Consider the following 20,968-nt stretch of genomic DNA (forward strand, 5'->3'; position numbering starts at 1 on the left):
ATCGTAATTTTAAAACAATAGCTTTTGTGCACAATATTATATGACTTATTAAAACGTTAATATTTTATATTCACTAAATATTTTCATTGCATATTGAATTATAATGAAGTTTCGGAAAACTTAGTCGAGTGCCTATATATTTTGAAGCATACTAATGTTTTAAAGATAGCAGTTATTAAATTATAAAATAACGATAAGGTAATACACCCGCATTCAAATTTATAATAAACTTTTAAAATTCACATTTCCACACACAGAATACATTTTTTATGTGTGAAGAAATAACAAGCTTAAATATCTTAAAAGTTCTGATGAGTTAAGTGTATCAAAGAGTTTGAAACCATCAAATTAGTTTTACTTAGTGATAAGGGGATAAAAGACATCGATAATAATTTAGAGTAGTCGTTATAAATAAATTCCAAGAAAACTGTGAAGTATTTATTTAGTATTAAAGTATTTATTTGTTTCGTAGTAATATAAAAGCAGCTATGACGCGATTTTATCCTTAAAATCGGTATTAAAATATTAGGAGCGTAACTTACTTTTTTTTTGTTAAAAATTTACTATGAATAACTATAATCACACTCGGCATTACTTCGTATATAGTAATTTTAGATTGAAATCAAATTCTATGCATTTTATTCTTTACCTGTATCGGAGTTACACGACGGCTGCATCTGGCCATCGTTGAAGTAAAAATCGACATGGCCTATCGGCTCTCTCAATCCTAAGAATATGGTCGACGTATGCAACACAATTACGAACTGACCGCTATCAACGTCAACTCTTTCTTTTTTCTGACTGTCTTTGAAATTAGGCTGTGCTGGATCAAGAGCTAAAAAAATATAAATAACGATAACTATTAAGACATGATAAACAATTTTTATTTATTCACCAATAAAATTTCAAACTGTTTAAAATATAACTCTGATAAAATTAATAGTGAATTATTATTTATTTTAAATTATCTGAATTCTAATATTTTACAATATGGATTAACATAGACTTGTAACATTATAACTTTTAAGATTAAACATATTATAGATAATTATATAATTATATTTATTAAGTTTTATTAATGATTTGATTGTCGTAATCACTAGCAATAATCACGTATATAATGCAAGTATAGGTACATATTTTAAAGTCCCAAGTCAATAACTTTTGAAAATAAATTATAACTTTGCACATTTTCCTTTCTTTTTCAATCTCAATTGTTATAATTAAAATTAATGTTTTATTTTTTAATTTTTTCAGATTTTAGAATATATTCTACAATATCTAAATAAACACTATTTAGTATTAAAAATTAGTTAATCTTTCGTCTGTTACTAAAAACAAGTAAGTTTCAAATACTTGTTAACTTCAGAAAATTGTTATAAAATCTATAATTTATATAGTGGCAAGTCATTTATCTGTTTTTAAAATTCAAAATTATTTTAATAACTAGAGTTGTAATAGTGTATTTATATTAATAACATCAAGTATAAATCTATTTAAAATTTCATGTATAAACCTTAAAAGGGTATCTCTTAAGCAGATATCTCAAAACAATCTGTTGATTAACAATAATATAAATTTTATTAAGTCTTGCAGTAGGGAGAAATAAATCTAAAATTATGATCTCTATACACTATTGTTTCAAAATTGTCTTCTAGCACTATATTGACCGTCTATATATGCATTATAAGATATTGTGTTTTAAATATAATTAATATACTTCTCGATAGTATTATACAATATACATAATAATATAATATGTTCTATAATAAAGTAAACAACATAAAAATTGTTTTAGGATACTAAAACTTTAAATACAAAATATGTATTCTTATGTGTAACAAGTTATATGAGATAATTTATTTTATTTGTTTTTTTGTATTTTTAACGCTATATTTTGTCTACATATTTGTGTACATGTAATCTAAATATAATAACCTAGTACTATATTTATACTAAAAACTTCCGTGTCACTAGACTAGCTAATTGGATAATCTTTATTTAGTATCTAATATTGAATTCCAAATAATTTACAGAAAATAACTTCGATATGGTTAAATCTTGCTATAATGCATTTTCTACTTTAGTAACGAGATTTTCTGTAATGGGCGGAAACACAGACATTATATTATATTGTTATGTATTTAAAAAAAGAATTAGATGATAAAATTTTATCTCTTAATCGGCCTTCGGGCAACATTAAGATGACAATATATATAAATAAAAATATAAGTGTACGAGAAAACAATAAACTGCTGAAGAAATACAATGGTAGTAATCATAAAAAAAAAAAGAATCCCAGTATATTGCTTTGTGTAATTTTGTTGATTTTTTTTTTTTTAAACAAATAGTTATAATTTATATTACTACAAATAACAAGGAATGTTTTTATTTTATTTTTTATTTTCTTATTGTTTTTTTTTTTTTTTATGAAATATGCTGATTGTTATCAATTAATCTATGTTGGATTGAAGGAAAAGAACTAAATGTAAATAATTGTTTAAAACATATACTAATTAATAATCAAGACTAACCAAATATTATATTCAAAATATACATATTTTTGTATGTATATATATAAATCATATTTTATTCATGTTCCTAAATATTAAAATCTATGGAAAAAAAGGACTGCCAGGCTCTTTAATTACTGTATTAAACAAATTCTGATCGTAAATGTAAAATTAAAAACAGTCAATAGAAGAAAATGTCCGTGAAACTGTTCTACCATGTCTTACCTATTTCATTTTTTCTTATCTATTTGTGTATAGAACAAAAAACAACCATCATAATTCAACAAATATTTTGCAAACACTGGTGCGTATTAGAATATGGTCCAAATAAACCATGTACATAATTAGGTTATTATTAATGCATGGTTATATTGTATAATAAAATAAGTTATCCTAAAAACTTATTCAAGTAATGCGACAAAAAGTTACACGCAGATTATATTATATTTAAACAGTATGTGTTATCATCGTATCGGTACCAGTGGACAAGTTGTATTGCCTTGGTAGTGGTTGTACGAGAAAAATAGCTTATTTACTATCAGACTATAAATAATGTCCGAGCCGCCAAATGACCGATTACTTTATACATTCAAAACAAAAAAAAAAAAAAAACTAAGAAAAATCATGCGATCGTAAAAGACGATGTAAAAAAAAAAAAAAATGTGCTACCCAATGAAATGTAACGAATTTAAAAACTATAAAAATAAAACAAACGATAAAATTATAAAAAATGAGGAAAATCGAAATTTTTAATAAAAATAACACCACATACAATAATATAATATACTTGAAATATGGAACATTGTTGTAATTCCAACAACAAAAACGACATAATTTTACATTTGATTAAGAAAGAATTATTATTTTATAGTGAAAGGGTATGGGTCTACGGGAATTATTTTTGTTGCAGAACAACCCTTTAAATAATTCAATTATTTGGGAAATGTAGTATTTTAGATAAGCAATCAAGTGTATCGTGATTTATGTTTTCCGTCATTACACATAATTTGTTTTAAATTCTGAACGGAGTGATGAATGTATTGATTTTACAATGATGTGTGTTTTTTTTTTTTTTTTTGTGTGTCTGTGTACAGCATAAGTAGTCGAAATAATCGAAATAATGCTTCAATTTCAAACTTTGGGAGTGGTTTCCGATGGCTAAATGAATATCCTTGGTTCATTATAAAGGTAAACATTCAACATTCAACATTTTCCAACAGTTTTCAAAAAAATTGAAAAAAACAAAAAAAAATGACGGAAAAACGGGAATTTTTACGCAAAACCAGTTTTCGACCAAATCGATTTTTTTATATGGTTTTAATTCAAAAACTTATCATTGTTTTCACCAAATGTTTATGTTAGTTTAATCTATATACAGTTTAATTTTCAAAAAATTTTGCCTTTTTTTAAGTTACTTATAGACCACTGAAATTATCGATTTTTATGAGAATTTTTTTTTAAGTGTCGATAAAAAAATGTTGGATAACCAAAAAATTTTGAAAATTTAATACAAGGTTTCTTATAAGTTGTTTTTATTGTAGCTAAAAAAAATTAAAAATCGTTAGTCGCAATTTTTTTTATAAACGTTTTTAGTTCAAATATTTACGAAATCTATCGAAAACGCGAAAATTTGTAAGTAATTTTGAAATTGAAAAATCATAAAATTGTTTGTGTTTATAACTAAAGATTAAAAATACTACACTATGTTTTCCCTAAGTTTTCCTTTAAGTAGCTATAATAAAAACTCGAAGCATCATACAGAAAAAATTTTAAGTGCGTTTGAATTTTAAATTTTTACGAAATACCGTAACGATAACGATTTATCCTCAAACGATTTTAAATATTTGTTAATATTCAAAAAGTATAAGTCGTAGATACTTGAAAATTTTACCAGTCGTCTAGATTGGCATTTTCTTTACATGATTTAATTTTTTGACATTTTTTTTAGCTATTTATAAACAACTGAAATTTTAAATTTTTTTTTTTGAAATGTCGATAAAAATTTTTTGGCACAATCAAAATACTTGAACATTTAATACAAAGTTCTACATAAGTTATTCTTATATTGATCAAAAAATTTTAAGAATACACAGGCACAATTTTTTTTTTATTAGCATTTGAAGTTCAAATATTGACAAAAATTCGTCAAAACCATGAATATTTGCAAACAATTTTGCAGGTATAATTCATAAAAATTAATAATTAATTGATTAACCATGACTTTTGCAAATGCGTCCTAATTGAAAAATAAAATATTTGTTTCAAAATAGAAAGTATGACAATATTTAAATATAATATATCCTAGACTAACCTAACCGTTCAGAACCGTTTTTCGTATACAGTGATACCTATCATTGCATTCAAATTTAACCTACCCAAGTCCGAGGTTTTTTAAATTTAATACATATTTTATATTAGGAGAGATTATAACTAGATACTATTTTTATCTCGATAATTTTGGTTAGGTAGGACATGGTGTGTTTGTTACTTAACCTGCGCAATTATAGTAAAATAATAAAGTTTATATGAATATTTTACGATTTTTTATGATTATATAATTACTGATTGCAAATTTCTATTTATTAGCAAAAAAATAATAACATTTGCATACTAATACTCAGAAACATAATTTAATATTGATAATTATTATTGTTGAGTGTAAATAAAAATAATTTTTAAATTTTAAATTAATTTTATTAATATAATAAGCTCAACCCTGTGTTACATGCATATTTTTTCTAAATTACTGGGTTATTTAATTTATACCTATAACTCTTACATTCATTGAACTATCATAACTATAACTCGATGCAACTAGAAATTCTTATATTAGTATTTCACAATTTCATATTTTCAATCAATATAGTAAAACTTAAAAGTGCGTTTAAGCTATCTACTTATTTATTCAACCATGGCGCATATAATGGCATTAATATTTTAGTGAATCAAAAAACAACAATATTTGCGATAATTATCTTAATGACGCAGAACATATTAATATATAACTTTGTTGTATATACTGTACATATTTAATCCTCAAATGAATGCTCTTTTTTATTATTATTATTGCTTTTATACGTTATAAATTAATAATAAATATCGATGAAAATATGTAGAATTATATATTTTTTTTTTTTGATAAAATTGAGGCTTAAAAATAAAAATTAAAGGATAATAAAGAGAACAAAAATGACGTAATTTTGAAAATTGATAATTAACCCATCAAGAATAGATTTAAAAAACATCAAATTCAGTAAAAATGATTAATACATTTTCTCACTTAAAATAAGTTCATACCTACAGTATAAGTAAAAAATACTTTGATGTCCACTAGGCTATTGACGCAACCTCGAAAAGCCATACCACTATAACCGTATTCATACTATTTCTATATAACGAATATGAAAATCAATTGAAACAATACCCCGCAATCAATATAAAATGTAAACTCGTTGTTTTACGTCTTTATACAATGCACACGATTTTCTTTTAGTACCCCACATCAAATTTATTATTATGACACATATAAATATTACGGTCAAAGTGAGTGAGTTGAACCTTTTGCACTCGGTGTCAAATTCGCATGGTCCAAGAGTAGTAGAGATTTAAAATGCTGTTCAGACATATTATATTACTATATGTACAGAGTATAAATTCAATGATAAATTCAAACAATTGAATAATTATAATATCATAATGATTTATTATTAAAACAAGGATTATCAAAGAATAATTTCGATAAGAATCATTTCAGTTTTTAAAATTAATAGATAATCTTCATAGTCTTAAAATAAATGTGTTTTTTTTTATCCTGATATTTAACATTTTATTTTATCTAAACGTGATTATTATTCTTTACATAGACTTTTATAACAAAAAACGTCTACAAATATAAAATAATATATATTATGTATTTTTGTATATTTATCATACATACATAATATATATTATAATATACATTAAAGCCAAAAGTTATTATATATAATATGTATAATTTAATAAATATAAATTATACATATTATATATAATAAGTACAATAATAAAAAAAACTATATTGAGTTAGGGGGTGTTATTTTTAGTATACTTGTATACAGTAATAAGCCATGATACTATACCCGGATATATTATGAATTACATTTATCAAGACTTAAGTACCAAACCAAATATTAAATATATATTATTAATAATAATATTATATGATAACATTTTTATAAACATGATTTTTTTTTTACTTATTTAATATAAACGTTTATGAGCATTATTTATTTAAATAACAAAAAATGTAATAAGGCCCAAAAACTATAAAAATGTATTTAACAAACATAATATCATTTTTTTTAAATTTTATTTAAAAAAAACAATAATATTACTTGATGAATAGGACGTTTACGAAAGTAGTTTGTAGCGTGGAACTATCGAATTAAAGTGTAAAGAGAGTGTAGTATTCGTTTATCGATATCACAAAGTAGCGTGAAAGAATTAAGAAGTTCAATCGAAAAGCAGACATAGTACATAAATAGAACCGTTATAAACTAAATAGTAGAATCGAATCGAAAATAATCTAATTTAAGATCCGAAAACTCAAAATATTGTAAACTGATCGGGACCTAACTACAGAACCAAATTAAAATATTTTAAAAGTTATTGAAACTTATATTTTTAGATAGAAATTAATGGAATAATTCTATATTTAAACTTATTTTATAACTATTAATTTTTTTTACTTCCATTTTTTTTTTTTTTTTTTGAAGGGAGGGGGTACGTGAGATGCTTTGATAAATTAATTTTATTTTTATTTAGAAACAGATATAAAAATTTAAATTAGAAAAAAAAATATATTAGAGTCATTTAATATCGATTTTAGTTATTATTTATAAACAATTAATGAAATAGCCCAAGTACCGGATTTAAAAAAATAAAAATATATTAGATACCTCTATTTATTATAAACAAATAAAGCATTTTACATTTATATTACGAAGTTACAATAAAAGATAAAAATAAAATACTTGTAAATGTTTTCAAACAATATCAAGCTAAACTTCGACGTTTACAAATAAGAATAAAAATGATTTTAAAATAATCATGTATTGAATTAGCTTTTAAGTATAACAAAAATAATATACTTTAAGTACTTAAATTATTAAAATTGAGTTTTATTTGTAATAAAAGGATATATTTTAGACAATTACAAGATAACGGATTTTTTTTTATTTGGAATTTAATTTTCAAAATAGAAAAGTATTATTTATTTGATATTAGTCTGACCCAACAAGTAACAAGATGCCATACAATTAAGACAAGAATTAAGTTTTACATTTTTAATGAATGTTATTTACTTATAATCAGTGCTTGATTTGGAAAAAAAATAGAAGGGGGACTCATTGGATGTTTGATAAACTAGCGTTCCACACAAAATTAACCGTCACATTATCGTGGGGGCAAATAGAAGGGGTACGCTAAAAAAAAATTAAAAAAGAAGGGGGACTCTGTCCCCCCCACGTCACCCTAAATCAAGCACTGCTTATAATTATCTAAGTACTTATAATTATTTATGTTGTAATAATATATAAACGAAGTAAATGACTAACATTTTGAATGATTACTGTCAACTGTCACAGTAATCATTGTTATTTAATAAATAAGATAGTGCATTATACGAAAATGACAATGATCGGGAAATGACTTATAAAAATACATTATTTACTTCCAATTTTCTTTGATAATAGTCATAGACGAAGGAAAACGACAACAATAACTTTTGTACTGTACAACTTTCAACGGCAATTGAGTGGATTGACTGAACTAGAACATTTTCAAGTACACTAAAAAATTATTTTCAATATTTCTTTTAAATTATGATAGTATGACCCGAAGCAAGTACAGTATGACAATGACTGTGTTCAATACGAAACCAAAATGATACCGGGTTCAAAATCCAAAAGTACCACTCTCGAGACAATTCCCTCCAAATGAAAAACGATGTTTTTGTTTTTATTAGAGTGATATTGTTCATAGAAGAGTAACAAAGAGGTGCTGCTAATTTTATAGTTAAAATCTTATAATAATAATACAGTAAAATAGTTAATAAATACGCTTATTTTTGATACCTAGTTTAAAAAAACAATAATCACAAATAAAAATCTGTTTTCGACATAATTCACAACCCACATAACGTAAAATTTCATACTTTTCATACTGCTATTGTACTGGATATCATTCCAATCATTATATAAGATCTAGTAAAAATCAAAAACAAAACGAATACATGTGTACGATAAACTAGATAAGCGAGATTATTTACAATAATAATTCTTATATAAATGTGTAAAAATACTCATCAAGTCTAATAGTATAATCTACCAGAAAATGTACAAACATTTTATTAAAAATTTATCACTAATCATAACTACTATTATTTCAAGATTTACATTATAATAATATTGTACAATTTTTAATAACTAAATTATGCAAGAGTAATGATTCAAATTATGTATATAGAAGTTTAATCTATCACAGTATGAAAGGAAATACTTTCCATTAATTATATTCTACCAGAACAATGTATATAATATGCACATACAAGTATTGTAGAATTTTACTGTTTTGATGTAATAGAATACACCGAAGTGCAAAGTGGAGTTTTGAAATTTTTACAGCCTCGGATCAATGCGGAGAAAACTTTTAACATTAGGTTTGAGCAAATTTCAAACTTTGTAATTATTATTATATAACATACTATACATACTATTGTTTGGTTATTAGACGTCACATTTCAACGAAAGTAATAATCTAATAAAACGTCAAAATGTACGCATGTAATAATTTGATTTCGACAGTACTTAGGTAACAGATTCTCCCAATCAAAATATTATAGAAAATCTTCTAGGACAAATAAAAATATTTTAGTGCGTTTCTAATGTTATTACTAGGTACAAAGAAAATTATAGTTTATTATTTTCTAAAGTCTAATGCGGCAAATAGATCGAAAACCTACATTTTCGAATATCTCACAATTTACAAACCCTGCATCGTTATATTTTAGTCCTGCTACTCGTATTCCTATAAATTACCTGTTATTGTTTTTAAATATGTATTATAATTAAAGGATATGATATTATATGTTTGCTTACATTATTCATTGGTAAATAAAAAATAGCCAATTTATACAAAAAAATGTTTTATAGCCGAACGAAACTGAATGTAAAATTGTATTTTACATTTTATGACATGCATTTTAATGTTTTGCTCATTTTTAATACATATTTTAGATTTTTATTATTTTGAAATAACTAAAAAAGTTATTATTTCTGAACGTTTTGAGTAATTTATAATTTTTAAATTAAAAAAATATAATAATAGTATTATTACTCGTACTATCCAAGGAAATTTTTTTTTATATATATATATATATATATGTATATATTACGCATATTATGTAAATATATTTTAAAAGTACCTATCATTTAAATATTAAAACTTGAGTTTAATAGTGTGTATACAATATACAATGTAGGTACACTATTATTATTTAACCTTCTGCTCTAATTATTATGAATGCATCATAATATTGTCCGGGAGTCGTTTCGGGTGGGTAAATTTTTATTTGACGAAGGATTGTATGCTTTGGCGAAGTCATCGAAGTATTGATGTTGTTTTTGTATTGTTTTCCTCTTTTTCATAACGTGTAGCTCTCGGCATTTATTGTTTAACTCACACGGATATAAGTGCCTGACGATAGTTGCGGGGAGACAAAAGGGCGAGTAGATTGGTAGTGAATGAAATGCGCTTAACGCTGTCATAAATTCTGTGAAAATCCCTATAGCTTACGGCCGGGGAGACATGCTCCAAAGAACAGGTAGTCCCAGTAAATTGTCACACGTGCAATGCGATTGTGTTCGTTCTGCTACAATACTATACATACGATCATATATTATATATGTATATGTATATATATATATATATATAATGTTTAAATGTGGTGAATCCTATATGTACTCAATTTGACCGCAAACGCCTGGCACGTATATCTACAATATATTTGTGTCTCTGCTCGTACGCATGCTTCTATCCACGTTGCCGCGCTGTACATATGTGTGTGTAGCGTTTTATCAACGTTAAAGAATCTGTTATTGTCGAGTAACTTCTCAAATGACTTGTACCACTACACGGGATTTCTACGCGTGAAAGCGTCAGCCGGTAAAAAAAAAGGAAAAGCAATTCACATCCCTGCCTGCGCATAATACCTTGGCAAATTAATTCGTTTGAGAGGCTTTTTTTTCCATTGAATGTATTTTATTTCCCTTTAATTTATCAACACAAATAGCTATCCATTATAATAAAAAATATAAATAAAACAATCATGTTATAAAAAAATAAAAGCCATATTAAATCTACGGTGAAACCACTTGTTTACGCTGTGAATACGTTACCGGTATACAGAACAAACGCAAATCTAACCCTCCTTCCCACTGTCCCGTGAAACAAAATAAAATACACGAAAGTAAAAACTACATAAAAGTAATTATACACATTATTTGCACACATGATCCCTAACAACTGGATTTGTATTATATTTATACTAAAAACCCTGAATATTGCAAAATCCATTGAATGTTTCAAGATTGGTTTAGATTATGATATCCATTAGATACTTAAATATTGATATACATATTACTAACAGTTAAATAAAATATTTAAACACAAAGATATTATAACCAGTACTGACGTAATTGTGGAATAAGCTTAATATGTTGTATTAACAGTTAACACTCCTCCTCCATAATATCAAACAAAAACTGTACTGTATTCTCATGATAAAGAAAAAAACAAAACAATTTTCAAATAATCTGTTAAATTAACGTTTATTTTATTATTATTTTTATATTATTACTTAGAAAATTATCTATTTTTGGGGGGGAATTAACATAAACCATGTTTTTAATAAAAATATTTAAAATAAAACGATACACTTTTAAAAACAAAAATAAAATCCAAGCTTATGTATGAAAAATAAATTAAACCTAACCCGAGGGAAAAAAATCAAAAAAATATTTTGCCCATGATGAAACCATTTTAATAGTAACAATATTATCATTCAATTTTAATTATAAATAAACATTTTTAATTATGTATGAATATAAATAAAATATAACCCCTACCCCCTTGAAAAATATTGTATCAATACCTCTGCATATTATTTTTAATTATTATTCAAAAGTATTGATCCAAGCAATATATATACAGTGAGTACATATACGATAAATTACATCATAATATTCATAACGTTTGAAATTACAAAATATTATATTATAATATAAATATATATTATGTTCTATATACGAATCTAAATACACCCTAATATATAAATATTGATATTATAATATGTTAGCATAATACTAAAAACTTAATATTATATCTTTTAAAATCTAATAAATACCATATACGGTCACGTTTAATTATAATAAATATAGTCTAAACAGATCATGCGTGGGCAGAAGTTTTAAGAAAAACATTTACGAGCATTCTGTTAAAATTAATCGATATTAACATTAATAAAAAAAAAATGGTTCATATATTACCAGTCAATACAGTTATAATTTTTTTTCATTTGTCAATCTTATTTTTTTTTATTTTAAAGTTTAATTGTTTTATATAGTGAATTATGGCTATATTATTAGCACTACGTTTTCTTCTTCTATTGATATTTTTTTTTGAAACCATGACGTGATTTAAATTTGTCCAACCATTTTATACTGGCTTTGAAATCAGGATTACCAGTTAATTTCTTATTCATAACAGGTGCTTTTTCCATTATTATCAAACTTGTTAATGAAATACCTCAACTCCATTATTGTACAAACCACTGAAATAAATCCTTATCTAAATGGTAGTTAACAGCGAGTTCCTAACTTTTTTTTTCTACTTGAATTGCCATTAGCTGCTTCCTTTGTATTATGAAGTCTTCAATTTTATTAGCATCCCACTTAATGTCATTAATAATTTTTAAAAAAAAATATTATAACTATTTGCCGAATATGTAGCACTCACACCTTTCCAAAACTGTTAAGCTATTTCATACTTTTTTACTAAGTTAATAGGTACACATTTTTATTTTTTTGGACATTTTATTTTACGAAAAACCCACACGAGTATGACAAATGTATGTACAAAAACAACTGAGTAGTAAGTATCGACTGTATGCGTATAAAGTAAATGTACGTAAAGGTTTTAATACACACACACACACACACACATATATATATATATATATATATATATATATATATATATATATATGCACACAATATACATAGTAGAACATAAATAATGATATGTTGTTCGAATTGTTCGTACAAAATAAACAAACACGATATAATTTATTTACAGATAAAAATAAGTGCATATATACGGATGTACAATATTCTATTTATGATTATTATTATTATTTTATTTTCAAAATACTATTGTGATTATGGGTGATGTATAACAGAAGTAACTTAACGGATGAGTGAGTAACGGATAATTGCGGTTTAAGTGTAATGACATTATATTGTGTTGAGTAAAGCGCGTATGGACAAAATAAAATAAATTTCCTCCTTAAGTTTTAAATTAAATATATTTTAGAAATGGCTTACATCTATTTAACTATGTCAAATTCATTTAATATGATATAATTTATATGGTGTGTAGGTATATAATGGATTGACATTAAATTTATCAAATATGTTCGATTTGTCAAACATCATTTCAAATCCAATTTTAAGAAATAGAAAACCAATGACACGTGAACTATTTTTGATTAATATGTTTAAGACATTTCTCTCCAACTTTTTTGTATCTTTTGCAAAAAAAAACTATTACTGAATAGACTATGAAAAATGTTAGTCTAACATAAAATCATCAAATACATAAAACACAAAACATTAAGTTAATTTTAGTAAATCTTATTGTATAATAAAGTACTTATGACTAACATCCATTTTGTTTATTTTTTAATTAATTGTAAATGATAAATAAGAAAAAAAATAAATTAATAAATACTTAAAACTTAAATAAATAAAATTATTCAAAACATAACAATTAGCTATTTCATTGTTGTGGTATATAGCTCACTAAAAAAATTAAAACATTAAAACCATATTAAATCTTCAAAAATCCATACATATACATTTTCATTATTTTTATCATTCACGATTATAAGGTTTTCATGAAAAAAGATATGTTTCAAGCGTATTTTGTATTATTACCTATCCCATAGGTCGTATGGTATTATGATATTTTCAAAGAATTAGGCATAAAGTCGATATACATTTATAAATATTTAAATAATAAATGCGTCTAATACTGATAATAATATATTTATGTTGATTAAATTTTTATATTATATTTTAATAATTACTTCAATATTTTGGATGAATTTAGAAAAATTTCTGGTGGGCTAACGTAAACTCACCGAGATTTTCTTTATTGATAAAAATACGTACCAACTGAAAATAGCGGTTAATAAAATGGACAGATATAAATTCAGCAATTTTTTGTGTGAATAAAATTATGTATTGTTAATATGACCAAATTTAATCTGCAGCCAACGACAAAAATGTATTTTATACCTAGTATAAAAAATTGAAAGTTATATAAAACATGTTTATAAAAAAACAAAAATATTTAAATATAATTATTATGATTAACTTATGTAAAGGAAAAAATACGACTTATGTTTAAAAATATAAATAATATTATGAACACAATTACTATTTTGAAATCAAAAATAAAATGATCAAGTTACGGCTAATGAAAAATTATGCAAATCGTTCCTCATCGTTGTGTTGTTTAGATAATTTTAAATAATTTTGAGGATAAAACCAATTTTCAGCTATCGCAAAGTTTATACAACTAAACAAAACATTTATGAAACTTTTATTTTTAAAAATTTAATTCCAGTGGTTATCATTTTTACTACCCCCCCCCACCCCAAGAAAAAATGGCTTTTAATATTTTAGTTACACCCTACATCTTATTTATAGTTATATCGATTATCTTGCATACGATTATAATATGTACACAATTATGTTGTGTAATTCTATTTTGTCATCGACGTAAATTGGTTCTTTTAAAGCGATTGTGCGATATAATAATAACATGTGTTATACAATAACATCACTACATAAACGATGTTATAATAGAATTGGAAAACAACGTGTGTAATTTAATTTAATCACCGTCATGGAGTATGTATAGTATACTTAACAAAAAATAACAGGTTAGGTTTCATTTTTACCTCCACATTTACGAGAGTGTTGCTAAAACGTGCGAAATCGTGAGCTAAGAAACTTTTTTGAAACAACTCAACCATCCAACCATCCGAGTATACATTTTAATATTTTACTCACACACTACTAATGTAATACAGAGTAATACAAATCTAAATTATCACATTAATTTTATTTATTTTAATTTAATACAAGCCATGCTTAAATTAATTCAATATTGTCAATACGTATAATAGATATGACGTATTTATATTATAATAGTTAATTGATCCTTTTATTTTGATTTTTTTATACTCATCGTTCTGTACAATAGTTGATTTTTTGAATAATTTTTGTTGTTTGCAAGTATAGAAAATAAATACATAATATGACGACTATAAAAAGATAGAACTTTTAAGTTTATTAGTTTTAATAGTTTAGAAAAATCTATAAAATCATCAATACGACATCTCAGAAAAGTTAAATTAGCTTCACACCTTCTATCAAATGAAGTATTTAAGCCAAGTCAGTACATAACTAATAACTAGTGAATAACCGTGGAATAAGTGATCAATTATTAATAACTGCAATGTTAAGGAACTTATAATGAATATGTCCAACTTGATTTTTACCACAAAAAGTATCAAGATCCCATTAATAATGAATAAAAGAATGCCAAAAAAACAAATAAATTGTAAGTCATTTATCATGAACATTTTAAGTATAAAATGATTAAAAAATTAACTAAAAATTCCTTGTACCTTTAAAAGTCTAAAAGTATTGTCACTGATTTGTCAGGCTACAAATAAAATTATCTCTTTTTTGTGTGTGCACAGTATATTATAATTGGTCTCACCAAGGCATAGTATTAAGATTTTATTAGAATCACTAATTAAAATTCATTACGAATTCTTCTAATACAACCTAAGTTTTTAGTGATTTTTAACAAATTATACCTAAATAATCAAAAAAACATGAAAATATTAAATTTATTGCCAGCGATTTATATATCTACATATTATACTTAGAACTGTATTTTTATATTTTTCAAACTAATATATTATTTTTAAAAATCTAAATACAATATAACCCTATATGTAATTGTATAGTTATATATATCTAATATATTATAGTAGAGGGTACTATACAGTAACACATACTTTTCTATGTTATAACCTAACCTATGCACACTACCGGTGGTTGACGGCGACGGTAACATTGACACTTTCCACAGACTATTTGAAGTCTCTATGTGATTTGAACCGTATATTTTCTCTTAGTCTTTTTCTGATTTGTTCTAAATGGAGTCTTTTTTCTCTTTTATTTTATTTTCCCTTTGCGTTGTTTGATTTACGAAATCGTAATTTTCATCAATACTTGCCAACAGCGGTGAAACAGAGAACAAAATCCTCATTAATATCCATATTATATGCATTCAATTATATATATATATATATATATATATATATATAATATATACACACACACACACACACACACACACACACACACAAATAATTGATTATTTTATCTTTAACTAGACAAAATCCATAGAAATACAAGAAATTTTTAATTAATTTTTTTAATCGTTTTAAGTCGAAGCATTTTATATTTTCTCCATGATAAATGATTTACAATGTATTTATTCTTAGTATTTAAAAATTCTTTGTATTTTAATATCTGATCACATATAATATTGACATAATTTGGTGCATGTCAACTAAATTATAAACAATATTCGGTTTATATTGCTTATAGTAGCAGCAGTAGTTGGAATTAGAAGTTTAGCTGTACAATTTCTAGTACCGGTACTAGAAAGTAGCAATAATTGTATTAGGAATATAGTAGTAATAGTAAATATCGAAGTCATATCAGTTTCGGGTTAGTAGAAACAATAGCATATTGTGTAATTAAATCGTCTCCTAATGTCATCGCAAGGTGACCTTTGAAACGACATTTCCCAGAATTCAACAGTGGCATGCCTTCCACTCGTTTCACTGCAATTTACACCGGTTGGGAATCAAAGGAATGCATGTGTGTCCTAACTAAAACTCATCAAAATTTCATCACTATTTAGTAATCGAATATCTTAGTGTCTATTTCTATAATATGTTTAAATTACACAAATTGTAGATTATGCGTATAAATTACCTATATGCGAATATATGTATAATGTATAGTGTACATAATTTACGTAATTTTAGTGAGTTATTAATGTACTGTAAATGAAAAATAATGAATACTTTTTACCATTTAAATTACTATACACAAAAATTAAGTTTATTCAAAATTACTTAAAACAATGAAATTTTATTTTTATTTTGGTTATATGACCTTTATTTTTTAAATATATTTTAACATTAAACTAATTTTATTTTCAAAACAGGAATATTTTTTTGGAACGATATATTATTATGCACATCAAATAATCAAATAACATATTCAATTTTTACATTTAATAATTACCTCTGCATGTATAGTTTGAATTAAAAAAGTGGAATTGTATGTACTAGTAAAGCTTTGATATTAAATTTATAATTATTTACTTTAAACTGAATAAAAATAGTTAAAAACAAAAATATAAAGTATTTATCTATTGAGCAAACTTGTTCTTTAATCATAAAAATTCAATTTTTTTTCTGTTTTATATTAAGTCTTTTTTATCCATAGATGAGATATACCATGTATTCGAGTGTGACTGAAGGGCATATTAATTATCAAAGTGGTTACATATAATTAAGATGTATGCTACTGTGATAAACGGTAACGCAAAAAATTCAGAATTCTATTAATATCTACTAAAATTACAATAATATTGTTATTTGCATATACGTAACATATTCATTCATTTACATTTTTTTTTTTTTTTTTTTTTTTGTCAATTTAATAAAACAAAAATAATAAAAAATTTAAAATTAAAATAATAAATTGATAAATTTCATTGATAAGTATATAACTTGAAAATGGATAGATTGATTGAGGACATTCAAAAAAAAATATTCATTACAGTTTTTATTAGATTTTTACGGGAATAAAAATTGAAAATTCGGGAAAAATTGAAGTTTGTGATTTTTGTATAAATTGTAACCATATATGTATATAAATATTAATTAATAATAAAATATTGATTAAATAAATAAATAAATATTTACTAAAATAATGATAAAAAATTAATTTAGAAATTAATTATTTGATTAAAAAATTAGGAGATATTGTATTAATAAAAAAATGTCTTCATTATATATCATTTCCAACGTGTACAATCATGATAACTATAGTATACTTTTTTCCTGAAAGAATACTGTGTATATCGGGTATAGAAATATCCTATGCATATATATATATATATATGTATATATTAATATATTATCTATGTTTTTACTCACTTCTTGTAAATTATATGAAATAACGAAAATGTATACATAAATATCTATATAATTTCAAGTAACATAAAAAACAATTAATATCAATTTTCAACATTCTACATCACCTGGTAAGTATAAAAAATAACTATCTGTTCGTTTCACAATGTTAACGCAATAAAAAAAAAAATAACAATGCTTTAAAAACGCAATCTTTTTAGTATAGATACATCTTATGAGGTGATCACTTTATGAATTAAATACTGAGAAGTGAATGTCGCATACTTATATGTTTATATTAAAATAAAAATAGTCAAATCAAATCAGGTAGAGGCTAACAAAACATATATTAAAATTTTTGGACAAAAACAATTATTAATAATTCTTATTGCTATCTTATGATATTATTGTAATAAGATAGTAATAACTAATAACTTTATAATACTATTATAAAATATTACCTCAAAGAGTTTCTTTTTTTAAATCTCTACAGCAGTAGTAGTTTTGAATAACATATTATACTATCGAAATGACTAATAATTACATTGTATTGTTGTAGAAATGTAATATTGTTATTGTCATTTACGTTTAACAAATAAATAATAATAATAATAATTTTGATTAAGTTATAGTATATAATGTGTACATAAAACTTTAAATTACGTGTATTAATTATGAGTAACATACCTAAAACTATTATAAATATGTTAGTACAATTTAATTCAACTCATTTTGTAATAAAACTGCTGTTGACTATTAGAAATATTGAGAGGACATTTTTTTATTGTATTAATAATATCTTTTTGTTTAAATTACGAAGATCTACATTGTTTGTTTAATCCAAAAAAAATGAAAACATCAAAGCTTTAAATAAATGTTAGAGTTAAATTCATATACTAATAAGAAAAACTATTCTATGTGTAATATCTATATCTAATATAACTAAGATTCCGTTATAAGTATTCAAATAAATCAATATAAAATCGTTCTAATATTGCTTATGTATGTTATAAAGCTATTTGAAATTTAAACAGAATACATTTAAAACATAGTACATATTTTATTATTTACATTTTTTAATAATTCTCATCAAATACTGTTTAAAAAAATATATTTGTTTATTTTGTTGAAAAAATAGTGATTTTATTAAATAAAGATATTTAGCAGATACTCCTAAAATAAATATACTACATAAATAATGTGATATATATTACAGACATTTATATTTAATATTTCGTATAAACTAATTATTAGTTTATTTAAGTGAATGATTTTACAAAATTAAAAAATCATTAAAATAAATGCCAACTGTGTATAAATTTTATTGTTTTGAAATATTTATATTTAATTATTTAAACGATGGGTATTCAGAATTTTAGTATATTTTTTTAATCTAAATATATTTATTTATTTTTATTTGAAATTTGTATAGCATATAAGCCTCGACATTAAATATATATATATACATATACGAATAGACATAATATTACTACCTGATTAATTTTCAAGTAACATTAAAATATACTAAAAATCTCAAAAGTTCATAAAAAAAAAAAATTAAAAAATCTTTGCTGTGTGATTGAGCTCTCTAAATTTATACGAGACAATGAATATAAATACACTATATACTCGGTTTTCATGAGTATTCATATCAATTTACGTTATACACATTACACTATGTCAATTTCGAGTAAACGTAGTTCCACGACAGCTGTACATAATATTAATTACAGCTTTACAATCGTGACCGTATTTAGAAAATAACGTACGTACCTATAACTCTCTTGATTGTACCGTTTAACCTGTGGCCTACGTAACCAATCAAATGAGCTCCCAAACTATGACCGATCATTGTGACATCGTCAAAGCTTCGTATGGTATCGCGGTCACGCAAACCATTCAACCAGTCAACCATCTGGGTAGCAACTATGGGTAATTGAAATACCACATCCGCGTAATCCAATTTCTGAGTCCACTTTGACCAATTGACTAGAACCACATTGGAGTCTGTCCACTGCACCAACGCTATATAAATCAATATATATTTTCATCACACGTTTGTTTTTATCGATTTTACGATAAAAAAATATCACTACACCCATTAAACGAATAAAGTATGCACTAGTATTATAGTATAATAATCCTGAAAATGTTATCTTGGCAGCAATAAATGTGAATAAAATAATATGAAATGTCAATTAACTGAGAATTTTTTTACACAAAATACATTTTATGGCTCAAATGATAAAATCTGATATTAGTAATAATATATACTAACCATAAAATTTTAATCGATTGAAATTTCGATATCAGTCAATTAAAAAATTCGTTAAAAAAATCATGAGTATTTTTTATATATAATAGATCATGTATGCTAATTATCAATAAATAATTTCTAATTTTTAAAGAGATAACCATATTCTAAAATCCAAACTTCCATATTTATTTGTATATTTCATATTAATTAATTTAAAAAAAATATTTAGCATAATATGTTAAACACTCCATGCAAATTATAATTTAATTGTATTCAAAATTATGTATGTCTCATAGTATTTAGTTATAATAGATTGCAATCATAATTTTTTAAAAACAAAAAATATTTATGCTAAAAATATGAAAACGTTATAACATGGTAACATTTACACCATTATTCCTTAAAATATTATTGATTTTTAAAGCTATTAATGTTTATTTTTCTGAAATTTAAATATTATATTTTTTTTTTTGAAACGAAATATTTATGTGATATTGTGTATGACGCACAATATTAACAGAGTGCGTAGTACTCAATCAGTATTAATAAAAAGAACAATTTAAACGAAAACTTAGAAAGACTGAA

The 20,968-nt window shown here is 23.9% G+C and overlaps 1 protein-coding gene across 2 annotated transcripts in view; it reads right to left on the reverse strand.

Moving 5' to 3' along the window:
• The window catches only part of LOC112603938 (pancreatic lipase-related protein 2-like), a gene marked incomplete at its 5' end in the record, with an annotated part of 36,924 nt that extends 16,773 nt beyond the window's left edge, over window positions 1-20,151 (reverse strand). For both annotated transcript variants that reach the window (XM_025352764.1, XM_025352765.1), the window contains 2 exon segments: window positions 650-835; window positions 19,900-20,151. In XM_025352764.1, coding sequence (XP_025208549.1) covers window positions 650-835; window positions 19,900-20,151 — 438 coding nt within the window.
• Window positions 20,152-20,968: the final 817 nt, after the last annotated feature.

This window comes from Melanaphis sacchari, unplaced genomic scaffold (assembly GCF_002803265.2).
Source record: "Melanaphis sacchari strain LSU unplaced genomic scaffold, SCAv2.0 Contig1169_pilon_pilon, whole genome shotgun sequence".
In the NCBI taxonomy this organism is placed as follows: domain Eukaryota; kingdom Metazoa; phylum Arthropoda; class Insecta; order Hemiptera; family Aphididae; genus Melanaphis; species Melanaphis sacchari.